We start from the raw sequence: 13711 nt of genomic DNA on the forward strand, positions 1-13711 counted from the left end.
TCTTGGTTATTTAGTAACGTATTGTTTAGTCTCCATGTGTTTGTCTTTTTTACGTTTTTTTCCCTGTAATTCATTTCTAATCTCATCGCGTTGTGGTCAGAAAAGATGCTTGATATGATTTCAATTTTCTTAAATTTACTGAGGCTTGATTTGTGACCCAAGATGTGATCTATCCTGGAGAATGTTCCGTGTGCACTTGAGAAGAACGTGTAATCTGCTGTTTTTGGATGGAATGTCCTATATATATCAATTAAATCTATCTGGCCTATTGTGTCATTTAAAGCTTCTGTTTCCTTATTTATTTTCATTTTGGATGATCTGTCCATTGGTGTAAGTGAAGTGTTAAAGTCCCCCACTATTATTGTGTTACTGTCGATTTCCTCTTTTATAGCTGTTAGCAGTTGCCTTATGTATTGAGGTGCTCCTATGTTGGGTGCGTATATATTTGTAATTGTTATATCTTCTTCTTGGATTGATCCCTTGATCATTAGGTAGTGTCCTTCCTTGTCTCTTGTAACATTCTTTATTTTAAAGTCTATTTTATCTGATATGAGTATAGCTACTCCAGCTTTCTTTTGATTTCCATTTGCATGGAATATCTTTTTCCATCCCCTCACTTTCAGTCTGTATGTGTCCCTAGGGCTAAAGTGGGTCTCTTGTAGACAGCATATATATGGGTCTTGTTTTTGTATCCATTCAGCCAGTCTATGTCTTTTGGTTGGGGCATTTAATCCATTCACGTTTAAGGTAATTATCGATATGTATGTTCCTATGACCATTTTCTTAATTGTTTTGGGTTTGTTTTTGTAGGTCCTTTTCTTCTCTTGTGTTTCCCACTTAGAGAAGTTCCTTTAGCATTTGTTGTAGAGCTGGTTTGGTGGTGCTGAATTCTGTTAGCTTTTGCTTGTCTGTAAAGCTTTTGATTTCTCCATCAAATCTAAATGAGATCCTTGCCGGGTAGAGTAATCTTGGTTGTAGGTTCTTCCCTTTCATCACTTTAAGTATATCATGCCACTCCCTTCTGGCTTGCAGAGTTTCTGCTGAGAAATCAGCTGTTAACCTTATGGGAGTTCCCTTGTATGTTATTTGTCGTTTTTCCCTTGCTGCTTTCAATAATTTTTCTTTGTCTTTAATTTTTGCCACTTTGATTACTATGTGTCTCGGCGTGTTTCTCCTTGGGTTTATTCTGTATGGGACTCTCTGCGCTTCCTGGACTTGGGTGGCTATTTCCTTTCCCATGTTAGGGAAGTTTTCGAGTATAATCTCTTCAAATATTTTCTTGGATCCTTTCTCTCTCTCTTCTCCTTCTGGGACCCCTATAATGCGAATGTTGTTGCGTTTAATGTTGTCCCAGAGGTCTCTTAGGCTGTCTTCATTTCTTTTCATTCTTTTTTCTTTATTCTGTTCTGCAGCAGTGAATTCCACCATTCTGTCTTCCAGGTCACTTATCCGTTCTTCTGCCTCAGTTATTCTGCTATTGATTCCTTCTAGTGTAGTTTTCATTTCAGTTATTGTATTGGTCATCTCTGTTTGTTTGTTCTTTAATTCTTCTAGATCTTTGTTAATCATTTCTTGCGTCTTCTCGATCTTTGCCTCCATTCTTATTCCGAGGTCCTGGATCATCTTCACTATCATTATTCTGAATTCTTTTTCTGGAAGGTTGCCTATCTCCACTTCATTTAGTTGTTTTTCTGGGGTTTTTTCTTGTTCCTTCATCTGGTACATAGCCCTCTGCCTTTTCATCTTCTCTATCTTTCTGTAACTGTGGTTTTTGGTCCACAGGCTGCAGGATTGTAGTTTTTCTTGCTTCTGTTGTCTGCCCTCTGGTGGTTGAGGCTATCTAAGAGGCTTGATGGGAGGCTCTGGTCTCCGGTGGATTTTAGATGCTGGATGCTAGCTCGCTCCTGCTGCCTCCTGGGTGTCCTGGGGTGCTCCCGGGTCGGGCGCCTGTTGCAGGTTCAGGCTTTCCTGGGCCTTTCGCCGCCCACTGTCTCCCCACTTCCTTCTCTGTGCCACTTGTCACCAAGTGCTTCCGTCCTTGTCCTGACTTGTGTGTGCCCCGCACGGAGGGGGCGATCCTGCCTCTAGGACTGGGATGGTGGGCAGTCCTTCCGGGCTGGGGTCCCATCTGAGCCTCCCATTTCCACCAGCCCAGAGAGGGGGTGCTCGAGGGGCCTGAAGGGCAGAGGCTGCCTCTGGTGCCTGTGTGCCATCAGCCTGACTCCCTTTTCTCCTTTGCCAGCAAATACCGGTAATAATAGTAATGATAGCAAACAATGCGGTGTTCTTCCTATGCACAAAGAACTGCATACTTGAACTCACTTTATCCTCAGAACAAGCCGTGAGGAGGGACTATTATGCCCATTTTACAGATGAGAAAGCAGCGGGAACCAGTGCCTAGCTAGGAGTGTTGTTTCAGTGATGAAGTGAGATAACGTGTATCAGGTGTTCCTTATCGTTTTGTGATTGTTGTTAATGTCATTGTCAGGTGGGGCTGTGGGTGAAGATGTGCGCCCAGTATGGCCAGGGACGGGTCCTGCATCTCTGGCCTCAGAGGGAGTGACTGGGGGGCATGGGGGACCCAGGTCCCTCAGGGATCACCAGTGGGTCTGAGGTCCTTTAGGACCCACCGCCCAGGCGGAGAGGCAGGATCCGCCTCCATTGCCCCAGCACCTGCTCACCTGTCTGGCCTTCTGGGCCCTGCTGAATGGCTCTTGGGCCTCTATTCCTTGTGTACTCTTTTAGGCCTCTTGTTTCTTTCTCCGTGGCCTTCGTTTCCTGTCTTCTGCACCCTGTAAGGCCCTGGTTCTGGGGCATCACTGGTGGGGTGGAGGGGGTTGTGGGAGGTTAGGAGGACCCCTGGCAGGAGGAATTCTTTCCTAGCAGCACCTGCCTGGGAGACCCAGCAGCTGGAGATGCTGGGTAGGCTGAAGTTCAGAGAAGGCAAGCGACCTGCTTGGCGTCACACAGCAGAGAAGTTAAGCCAGTAAACCACTCAACTGGGTCCATGTTGGGCTGAGGTTAAGAGTTCTGGTGACCTCAGTTCAAAGCTAGGCTCCTCTGCTGGGGGACCTCGGGCAAGTGGGCCTCTCTGAGCCTCAGTTTTCTCATCTGTAAAATGGGGATATTAAGAGTATTTGCCTCACAGGTTTTTTTCCTTTGAAATTTAAATGAGAATAACAAAGGCAAAGCAGTTGAAAGGGTTTGGTCTGTGATTAGAACTGCCATCTATCTTCATCATCCTCATTGCCCTGCACTGGGTCCAATTTGATTCTCTTCCTGGGGAATTTGAGAGCCCTAGCCCCTGGGGGCTGCCTGGGACTGGAGTGCCAGGATTGGGAGGGGGCAATCCTTGCTGTGGGAGCTGGTGGTAAACCTCAGGGCTCCCAGCACCAGGGGGCTGACAGCCAAGACACGTTATTTCCAAGAAGCAGAGAGGGTGGAAGGAAGCGCCCGGTGGGAGGCATGAGGTGTCCCAGCTGGCTTCTTTTCTCTCTTGCAGGCTTCTCCCACCTGCCCAGCGGGCTGTACCCATCCTACCTCCACCTGAACCACCTGGAGCCCCCCAGCAGCGGGAGCCCCCTCCTCAGCCAGCTGGGCCAGCCCAGCATTTTCGATACCCAGAAAGGTCAGAGGGCAGGAGTGGGGAGACTGGGGGGAGCTGCGGAATGAGGTTGGGAGGGACCACTACCCAGTACTCCAGGCAGCATCCCAGCTGTTTCCCAAGACCCCAGCCCCCAAGGGCCCCCACAGGCTTTCTGGGCCCACCCATAGCCTTCTGGAGCCTTCTAGTTGTCCTGCCCTCATCTAATCCTGTTGGGCCCTCTGGGCAGCTCTTAATTCTGGCCTCTCCCCCTTTCACAGATGAGAAAACTGAGGCTCAGAAAGGTTAGTAGGTGGCCAAGGCGGGGTTTCAGCTTGGTTTTATCCATTTCCAGAGCCTGCCCTCTCCCGGGCTGCGCTGTGCATGGCCCTCCTCCTTGCCCTGGGGTCTAGGGCACCCTTTGGGGCCTCCCTTCCCTCTCCCCCCGGCAGAGGGGGCACTCGCTCACGGCTGCGCTCTTTCTTCCCTGCAGACGGCTTCTACCTGCCCGCCCCTGGAGCTCCGGGCGCCCTGCACTCTCATGCTCCCTCCTCCAGGACGCCAGGCGGCCACTCGTCGGGCGCCTCGACCAAAGGCTCTTCTCGGGAAGGTCCAGCCAAGGACCGGATGGGCCGCGGCGGGGAGCCGCCCCCACTGTTCGGCAAGAAGGACCCGCGGGCCCGAGAAGAGGCAGCCGGGCCCCGCGGCGTGGTGGACCTGACCCAAGAGGCGCGGGCGGAGGGCCGCCAGGACCGCGGGCCCCCGCGCCTCCCGGAGCGCCTGTCGCCCTTCCTGGCCGAGCCCGGGCCCCCGCGGGCATCGGGCACGGCTGCCACCGAGTCCAAGAGCAAGAACCCGCCGCCGCTGCCACCACCGGCGCTGAGCCTCTGCAATGGCGCGGGGGACGCGGGGCTCCCCGCACTGGTGGCCGAGGCGGCCCGCGGCTCCAAGGAGACTGCGCGGCAGGACGAGAGCGCACGGCTGAGGCGCGCAGAGGCCCTGCTGCCGGGGCCTTGCCCCTGCCCCTCGCCGCTCCCGCCACCGCCCGCGAGCAAGGGCCCGCCTGCGCCCCCCGCCGCTTCCGGGGCCTTCGCCGCGCCGCAGCCCGCCCCCGCCGGCGTCTACACCATCTTCCCAGTGGCAGCCGCGCGCGAGGCGGGCCGCGAGCACCGTGTGGTGGCGCCCACCTTCGTGCCTTCCGTGGAGGCCTTTGACGAGCGCCCGGGGCCCATCCAGATCGCGTCGCAGGCGCGTGACGCCCGGACCCGGGAGCGCGAGGCGGGCAGGCCCGGCGTCCTGCAGGCCCCGCCCGGGTCTCCGCGCCCGCCCCCGGACCGACCCGAGAGCCTCCGCGAGAAGAGCTCCGTGATCCGCTCTCTCAAGCGGCCGCCGCCCACCGAGGCCCCACCGGCGCGGGCCGCGCGCTCCTCCCCGGACCCCCGGGCCTACCTCCCCGCCAAGGAGCTGCTCAAGCCCGAGGCCGAGCCCCGGCCGTGCGAGCGCGCCCCGCGCGGCCCCGTCGTCGCCTCCGCCTCCCAGCAGGCCGCCAAGCTTTTCGGCCTGGAGCCAGGGCGGCCGCCCCCGCCCGCCGGCCCTGAGCACAAATGGAAACCCTTTGAGCTGGGCAACTTCGCCACGACGCAGATGGCCGTGCTGGCCGCGCAGCACCACCACGCCAGCCGTGCCGAGGAGGAGGCCGCCGCTGCCGCCGCCTCCAAGAAGGCCTACCTGGACCCCGGGGGTGCGTTGCCCCGCGCCGGGGCCACCTGCGCCAGGCCGGGCGCCGACCTGCACGCCGCGGCCCACGGGCCGGGAGAGGCCTCGGCCATGCAGAGCCTCATCAAATACAGCGGCAGCTTCGCCCGCGAGGCTGTGGCCGTGCGCCCCGGCGGCTGCGGGAAGAAGAGCCCCTTCGGAGGCCTGGGCACCATGAAGCCCGAGCCCGCTCCCACGGCTGCCCCGCGCGCCCAGGCCCGCCTCCCGCACCCCGCGGGCCCTGCAGCGGCTGGGGGCCGGCAGCTGAAGCGGGACCCGGAGAGGCCCGAGAGCGCCAAGGCCTTCGGACGCGAGGGCTCCGGTGCCCAGGGTGAGGCGGAGGTGCGACACCCACCCGTGGGCATTGCGGTGGCCGTGGCCCGGCAGAAGGACAGTGGCAGTGGCCGGCTGGTGCCTGGGCTGGCGGACCAGGAGCGTTCCCTGTCTCTGAGCAACGTCAAAGGTGGGTCCCGGGTCCCACCCGGGTCCCACCCCCACCCCCAGCCCCACCCCTACCTGTCATCTTTTCTTCCCTCTTCACCTCCCCACCTTTGGTCTCTGCTTCTACCTGCCTCCTTTTCTTGTGCACCCCTCTCTCCCACCTTCCTGGCACTGTTTGTCCTTTATCCCACTTGTGGGCTGTGGCTGCTATTTAAAGTTTATTGCTTTTTCTGTTACACACATAGAAAAATGTGTAAAATGCAGGAGAGGAGAAAGAAGAAAAGGGACCATTAGATTTTTTCCACCACCCTGAACACTTTGAGCTCTTTCCCCAGGTTCATTTTCCCGTTTGATCTGCAGAGCCTCCAGTGCACTATGATCTTGGGCCTTGTGTTTTTCCCTTGTGGGTGGGCTCTTGCTTTTGCCAACTCATTTTTTTTTTTTTTTTAAATTAATTTATTTATGGCTGTGTTGGGTCTTCGTTTCTGTGCAAGGGCTTTCTCTAGTTGCGGCAAGTGGGGGCCACTCTTCATCGCGGTGCGCGGGCCTCTCTTGTTGCGGAGCACAGGCTCCAGACGCGCAGGCTCAGTAGTTGTGGCTCATGGGCCTAGTCGCTCCGCGGCATGTGGGATCTTCCCAGATCAGGGCTCGAACCCGTGTCTCCTGCACTGGCAGGCAGATTCTCAACCACTGCGCCACCAGGGAAGCCCCGCCAACACATTTTGTAAGTATCATTTTTTTTTTTTTTAAAGTATCATTTTTAATGGTCTTTAGTGTTCTGTCCAGAGCACGCACCCTAGCTCAGTTAGCCGTTCCCTTGTGGCATTTTAGTTTTCCCTTCTCTGATGTTTTTGTGTTTAGGAAGTTACTTCGAATATTTTTGTGCATTGCGCCTCACTGATAACTTTGAGTCATTTTCTAAGAATAGATTCCTACGAATAAATTAGCTTTAAGCTTTCAATTCCAAGTCCTTGAGGGAGGTAACCGTGCCTTACTTAACCTAGTTCAGTGTTCCCAATACCTAGCGTTGGGTCTGGCGCATAGTAGGTGTTTGATAAGTGAGTGAATGAGTGACTGAGTGTGACAGATGGAAAGTAGGGCCCCGGCATTCCTGTGGTCTCGACATTGAATGCCTTTGTGACTTCTTAGGTAGTTAGAGAGTTTATATGCTTGTTTGCAGTCTGTTTTGTTTTAGACTCCTCAGAATCGTGTTTTAGTGTTAACTAAAAACCCCCCCAAACAATCGTTGTTAAGTTCAGTAGGGAGGAATGGTGCATTTCTTTTAACTATCAGTAAAGTTGAATATCTTTCCAGAACTCGGTTGATTGGTTACATTTCCGTTTGTCCCTTGCATATTTTGCCAGTGGACTCCTTCCTGGGATTTTGGAGAGTTGCTATTTGCGGCATTTTGGTTGGAACTCTGGACTTGGGCCGCCCAGAGAGAGCCCAGTATTGAGCCAAGGGCCCCACCTGTGGGTCAGGCACTGAGGCTGCCCCGCTGCTCCAGGCCGTGGTCAGTGTGTTGAGGTGTGGGGTGTTGGCAGGCTGGGGTAAGGGCCCCGGAAGGAAGGCTGTGTCCCGCTGCCCCTAGCTCATGTGACTTTTTAACGGTCGGCCTGGGTTTCCTCGCTGAGTCTCTGTCCCAGCCCCCAGTTCGCTCCCAGACTCGCCAGCTGCAAGCTCAGGCTTGGCTCACGTCGCGGCCCCTGCGCGACCCGCTTCCCTGCGCCTCCTAGATTTTCCAAGATACACAGGCATCTTGGGTGCACGTCCCCTGTGTCCCCGTCCCTCCCTGAGCCTGGCCCTCCTGTGCCCGCCCACACTGACTCCTGCCTGGGCTTCAGCCTCTGTCCACAGTGAGCGGCCAGTGCTGTGTCCTGTCACAGCTGCTTCCTAGACCCGTAGCCCCAGCCCTGCTCTCCCAGAGGAGCCTGGTAAGGCTCAAGGCTGCCTTGGGTCTCGCCCGGTCGCTGCCCATCTGAATGTACCACAGCTGCAGAGGGTCTTTATCCAGCCAGAAGGCTCAGAGCAAGTGATGTATTAGGGAATGTTTGTTGAACTGAGCCCATCGTTCTGTGTGGAGCCCCCCTGGAGCCAGGGAGGCCCGTCCTCTGACCCCAGGGGCTCACGTGAGGCCCTGCCTTAGTCTGGGATTCAAAGTCTGGGCATTGGCCCTTGGCTTGGAGGTGGCCGGCTGGGTGGTGGAGAAGCCCGCTCACTAGGTGGGCAAAAGATCTTTTGGGGTCCTTTTTTTAGAAGAATGCTCATGTGACATGATATGGCGCCCCAGTTAAGACTCACGGTCCCCAGAACTCATCCTGGTGCCCAGAGTACCTGGCCGTGCCCAAGGGACCTGTGTCCATGGGGTTGTGAGTGTGTGTGGGAGGATGTGTATGAGGGAGTGTGTGTGAGAGAGTGCAGGTGAGAATGTGTGTGTGTGTGTGAGCGTGTATGTGTGTGCAAGTGTCGGGGGCGGGAGGGGAGAGAGAGAGAGGATGAGATAGCTTGGGATGAGACCTTCAGGGATTATTGGGCTGAGACTGTCTTTCTGTTTGCTGGTGACCACTGGAAAGTGAATGGAGTCTTACTCTCCTTAAAAAAAAATGCCTGTAAGAAGTGGTGATTTTTCCCCAATCTGGACGACCTTGGGGGAGGGGAGGAGTTGGCGTTACCCCAGCTGAATGGTGGTTGTCAGCCCGGGGCTCCTGGGTCTTCCCCACCTCCCGGCTCCTACTTTGTGGAGTGAGTCCTCTGCCTGTCAGTGAGTTCACATCCAGGCTCTGCCTTTTGCAGCTGCGTGACCTTGAACCTGAGGCCTAAGTCCGGGCCCTGGTGTCCCCGTTTACTACGTGGCGCTAGGGAGGGCCTCCTCGTTCCCTGATGCCAGGTGGGCTGAGGCGCTCGTAGTAGGTGCTTCATAAACAGGCCTGCCTTTTTTCTGTTCACGTTCGGTGCCTTAAGGGCTCAGAGCTTCTGCCGAGAGCCTGAGATCCTTTATGGGAAATGCCCCGAGGGCTCACCCAGGGTCTGGTCTGGCTACAGGGGTCTTGCACCCTGAGATGGATGAAGGACGGGCGTCATGTACATCTGTGAGCCCCAGACAGCAGGGCCCACGCCCGAGAGGCCCGCAGACCAGCACCTTCCCTGCCGTTTAGCAGGGGGCCGTGTGCAGGCAGCCCCACGTAGCCCCGGCCACCAGCTCCTCCTGGTGGATCTGTTGTTATCCCAGCTTCACAGATGGGAGAGCAGGGCCTGTGGTGGTGAGGTGACTCGCTCTGGGTCACCCGGCTAGAAGAGGCGGGCTGAACTTGAACCCTTAAGCCCAGACCTGTGCCTCCCATCTCTCTGTCTTGCCCGTTATCACCTCTATGGTGGAGTCGAATTGGGGACCAAATCTGGGGGGCTGTGATGGTGCCCCCACCCCGCCCTGCTGCCCATCACACCGGGCAGAGCTGGGGTTGCATCGGGTGTAAGCGGTGGTATTGACCTCAGATTCTGGAAAGCACAGAATTGGCCGGAGTTGGTGGTCGCCATATCTGCAGAAATGCTCAGATGGAGTCCGGGAGGGAGTTGCCATGGGAACTGGGCCTTAGCCTGAGCCTCTGCCGTTATGGCCGGATTAGAGCATGTGACCCACGGAGGGGCTGTCAGTGCTGGGGACGTGGGCCCTGGGGCAGGGCTGCAGATAGGTGATGGCAGTAGTGCTGCTGTTTCACCAGTGCCCACCCTGTGCGGGCTCTGTGTGTGGAGGGGTGTGCACCCTGGTGGTCAGGAAGACCCGGTCAGACCGCGATGCTAGGCTGACGCCTCCTTGTCATCAGTGGTGTGACCTGGGTAGGTTACCTTCCTGTGCCTCAGTTTCCTTATCTGGGATGGGATGAGGGCTGGAACCCACCTCCTGGGTTGATGACCACTGAATGAGTGTGTGCATGGAGAGGGCCCAGGGCCCTGCTGGGCACAGAGGCGGCTTTGAAATGTTGGACGTCTCCAGAGCTCATGCCTCGAGGGCTGGGGTGAAGGGGTCCTGGGTGTGTGGGACCTCGGAGCAGCTGACCCTCTGCCCCACACACCTCCGTGCTAGAGGAGCTGGTCCCTTGCCATCCTGGAGCTCAGCACAGAGAGGCGATGGGCCCTCTGGTTCGCTTGTCCACAGGTGGCTGGAGGGAGGTTGGTTTTCAAAGCCTTAGTCAGATCATGTCTCATCCCTGCTCAGAACTTCCTCTGGTTTCTTCTTTTACCTTGAACAGAATCTCAACCACATTCCCTTCCATGGCCTGTACCCGACTCTTCACCTGCACCCTCTCTTCCTTATTATTACTCTCTTCAGCCACTGTGGCCCCCTTGATGTTCTTTGGCACGCTCCTGCCTCAGGGCCTTGGCACCTGCCGTTCTCTCTGCATAGCTCACTGTTTCTCTAGCTATCCTCATGAATTCATTCATTCACTTCCCACGTATTTGCTGAGCAGCTTCCTCTGTCAGGCATTGTGCAGGAGAGAGGTAGACAGCCAGGAGTGTGACTGCTCAAACCAGAGCAATGCACAGTCTGAGGAGGAGACAGACGGTGAACAACCAACAAGCAAAACGTCTGTGTGTTGTGCTCAGTGCTGTGAGGGAGACAAATAAGGGAGCATGATAGAGGAGAGGTGGTCTGGGAGGGCTTCCTGGAGGAGGTGGCTTATGAGCTGAGCTCTTACTGGGGAGGCTGAGTAGTACAGAGGGAAGGGTACTCTGGGTGGAGGGAACAGCGTGTGTGGCCCTGACTGTGACTGGAGGGCAGAGAGGCTGGGGGTACACTGGAGGGGACAGCTGGGCAGCATGAGTCAGGCCCAGGGGCTTGGTTCCATGGGGCTGGCCCTCCGTAGGAGGGACAGGTATGAGCAGGAATTAGAGGGAGCAGGTTGGCACAGGAGGACGAGGGTGGTGCCCCGGGGCGAGGCGGTGGAGGGCATGTCACATTTCAGTCAGATCAACTGAATTTGGAGGGAGCGGTCTGGGGCTCTGGCCTGAGTGACCCTGGGGGTGGTGGGTGCTCCCAGGTGGGCAGGCCTGCATACAGGTTTCTGGTGCAGGTGGCACTTAGGGTGGGAAGCCCTTGAGGGCCTGTGTGGTGACAGCCAGGGCAGTGGAGAGGCATCAGGCCTGAGGACAGAGGTCTTGGGGGCAAGCCACACTGCAGGCGCCTGTCCCTTCTGGGGACACCAGGAGCTCTGTGCCAAAGCCTGTCCGCCACCCCAGCGTGGCCAGTGGGCGGGAGGGTCTTTGGGGTTTCTGTGGGCCTGGGAGGCCATCCCCGCGGGAGAAGGAAGCCCAGATACATGCTCTGGTTTCCCAGTCCAGCTGAAGGACTCTGGATGGCCCTGCCTGAAAGCGCGGGGTGGGAGTGGGGCCCACAAGCAGGGCCCCTTCCAGTCCTTCATGAAGGGGGCGGGCGGGCTCAGGGTCCCCTTGGATTTGGGAACCATGTTGACACTGGAGGCCGGGACACCCTCACTGGGTCTCACCCCGAGTTGGCGCGGGCTTGTTCTCCCACTGCCCGCCTTTCCCCTCTGCTTCCTGCACCTCCTGCCATGCGCTGGGAACAGTCGTGGGGACCCCGCATTGGCACAAGAAGAGTCAGCTCAGGGCCTGCATGGGGTGACTTAGCGGGTGGCCTGGGACGCACCTGTGTGACCCATGGGGGCCAGGTCGGTCAGAAGACTCCTTCTCCCACCCTCACCCCTGCCCTGCCGGTGCCCCAACTCGCTGGCTTTTCTCTGCTTAACTTCACACGCTGCTTCCTTGTTGCTCCAGTGGCTTCTGGAACTTGCAGACCCGCCTCCGGTGGCCCCTGGCCCATCTCCAGCTGCCTCTCGGGATGCGGCCCCTCCCTGATTCTAGGCTGCCTGCCCCCCACCCCGTGTGTGTGGTCCATCGGGCACGTGAGCTTGTGTGACTGCCCCTCCCCGTGGGCTCCTCTTCTTTGTTCCAGGGTGGTGGGTTTCCACCTTCCTGAAGGGGAAGGAGAAGCCCCTGCATCCCTGAGCCTCTCCCGGGGGCTCTGTTCTTCGGGAGCTCCTGGTGTTGGGGGTGCAGGAGGGGAGAAATGATGGGGAGATGCCCGACGGCCGCATTCCAAGTTGGGTCCCCGCCCACGAGGACCATGAGTGTGGGGAGTGCTGGGGGGCCCCGGCGAGGTGGCCCCGGACACTTGTCTCCAGCAGAGTAATAACCGATAAGGTCCGGGGCCCTGGGGGTGGCTTCCTCCCTGGGTGTACCTCCCGAGACCTGGGTGGGAGGACACCAGTCCAGCATGACTGACCCTAGAGAAGGAGTTAGTCCAGCCTCGGGGGTTTCTCTTTCGAGAAAAGTCTCAGCTGCCAGCTGAGTGGCTTCTGCTGCTGGTGATAGCGCCCGCCTCCTGGGCCCTAGCCGGCCCGGGGCGGCCACACGCGCACTGACTTCTGTCGTGTGGTGTAGAAAACGTCCAGGAAGAGTGTCTGGGGCAGGTGGGGCGAGGAGGGCTGGACGCTGGGTGCCCTCCACGAGCTCCTGCCCTTGCAGAGCTGGCCGGGACTTGAGGACCTGCCTTCTCTGCTCTGGGGAAGGCGGGGAGCTCATGGAAGGTGCAGCTGGACCAGCCACGGGTCGGGGGACGTCCCCTGGGCACCAGGGCAAGGATGGGTGAGCCGGATGGCAGCCCCCATATCCTCCACTCGCCCACACACACATAGCGTTCTCTGGTTTCACTTTTCCGTCTTGATTTTGAAAAGATCAGCCACAGGTCTGCAGCAGACAGAACCATGACGGGGCCTCGGGGGGGAGGCTGATTTCCCGTGACCCAGGCCTCGCTGTGCTTCTGAATAGCGACCTCTTTTTTGGGTTGTGGTTTCCCCTCCATCCTGACCCACCCCCAGAACCTGCCTTTCCGGCGTTAAAGTAGTGAAACCGTGTCAGCGAATGCCACTCGGTTTATACCGTGTTGTTACGCGATCCGTGTTAACGATGTTTTACTGCAATATCCCGGTTACCTGTGCGAGTTCCAGGTAGGCTCTTTGAGGGGCGATGGAGGGACGTTTCTGGGCACGGAGGGCGTCCGGCCTGGGTGAGGGAACCGCTCAGATGCTGAGGGCTTGTTGGGGCCCTGAGTGGGCCTCACTTCCTGCCTGTCTCCCCGACCCAGGGCACAGCCGAGCCGATGAGGACTGTGGGGATGAACGGGCCAGGCACCGGGAGGAGCGGCTGCTTGGGGCACGGCTGGACCGGGACCAGGAGAAGCTGCTCAGGTGAGGGCCTGGGGCAGCCCGGGAGGGCCTGGGAGCCCCAGGGCAAGGGTGGATGGCCCTACGTGGCTGCGGGGTGGTCCTTAGAGTGTGGGACACCCTCCCGAGGAGGGCCCCGGGGGCCCTTTGCCGAGCCCCCGCTGGCTCTTCTGTCCACCGGGTGCAGAGTTGGCCCAGCAGCAGCCTGGTGTCCCCCGGTGACTTGGGGCGACACCCCTTCTCTCCCACCCGTCCCTGGGGCCGTCCGGCCTGTCCCTGATGCCCCTGTTTGCTTCCAGAGAAAGTAAGGAGCTGGCTGACCTGGCCCGCCTGCACCCCACCAGCTGTGCTGCTAACGGCCTGAACCCCAACCTCATGGTGACCGGGGGCCCGGCGCTGGCAGGTTCCGGTCGCTGGTCCGCTGACCCTGCGGCCCACCTGGCCACGCACCCCTGGCTGCCCCGCTCGGGCAGCACGTCCATGTGGCTCGCTGGACACCCCTACGGTGAGCGGGAGGGCGGCGGTGGGCCGGGGTGGGGAGGCCTGACGTGTTGCTTCTGGAGCACAGCGCCGGTGGCTGGTGCAGGGACAGCACCCCTCCTCTCTTCCCCGTAGTTCAGCTCCCTCACTGCCCAAGCTGGGCCATTGTTATTATTATTATTCTTTTATAAATTTATTTATTTTATCTATTTAT

General features: G+C 57.9%; 1 protein-coding gene across 6 annotated transcripts in view; it reads left to right on the forward strand.

The window, feature by feature from the left end:
• Positions 1-13711, forward strand: part of TNRC18 (trinucleotide repeat containing 18) — an 89744-nt gene that overhangs the window by 26554 nt on the left and 49479 nt on the right. For all 6 annotated transcript variants that reach the window (XM_068524628.1, XM_068524632.1, XM_068524631.1 and 3 more), the window contains 4 exons: positions 3503-3628; positions 4077-5801; positions 12939-13041; positions 13317-13522. In XM_068524628.1, the coding sequence (XP_068380729.1) occupies positions 3503-3628; positions 4077-5801; positions 12939-13041; positions 13317-13522 (2160 nt within the window). The remainder of the gene's footprint in view (positions 1-3502; positions 3629-4076; positions 5802-12938; positions 13042-13316; positions 13523-13711) is intronic.

The sequence above is a fragment of the Eschrichtius robustus genome, chromosome 16 (assembly GCF_028021215.1).
Source record: "Eschrichtius robustus isolate mEscRob2 chromosome 16, mEscRob2.pri, whole genome shotgun sequence".
NCBI classification, from domain to species: Eukaryota; Metazoa; Chordata; class Mammalia; order Artiodactyla; family Eschrichtiidae; genus Eschrichtius; species Eschrichtius robustus.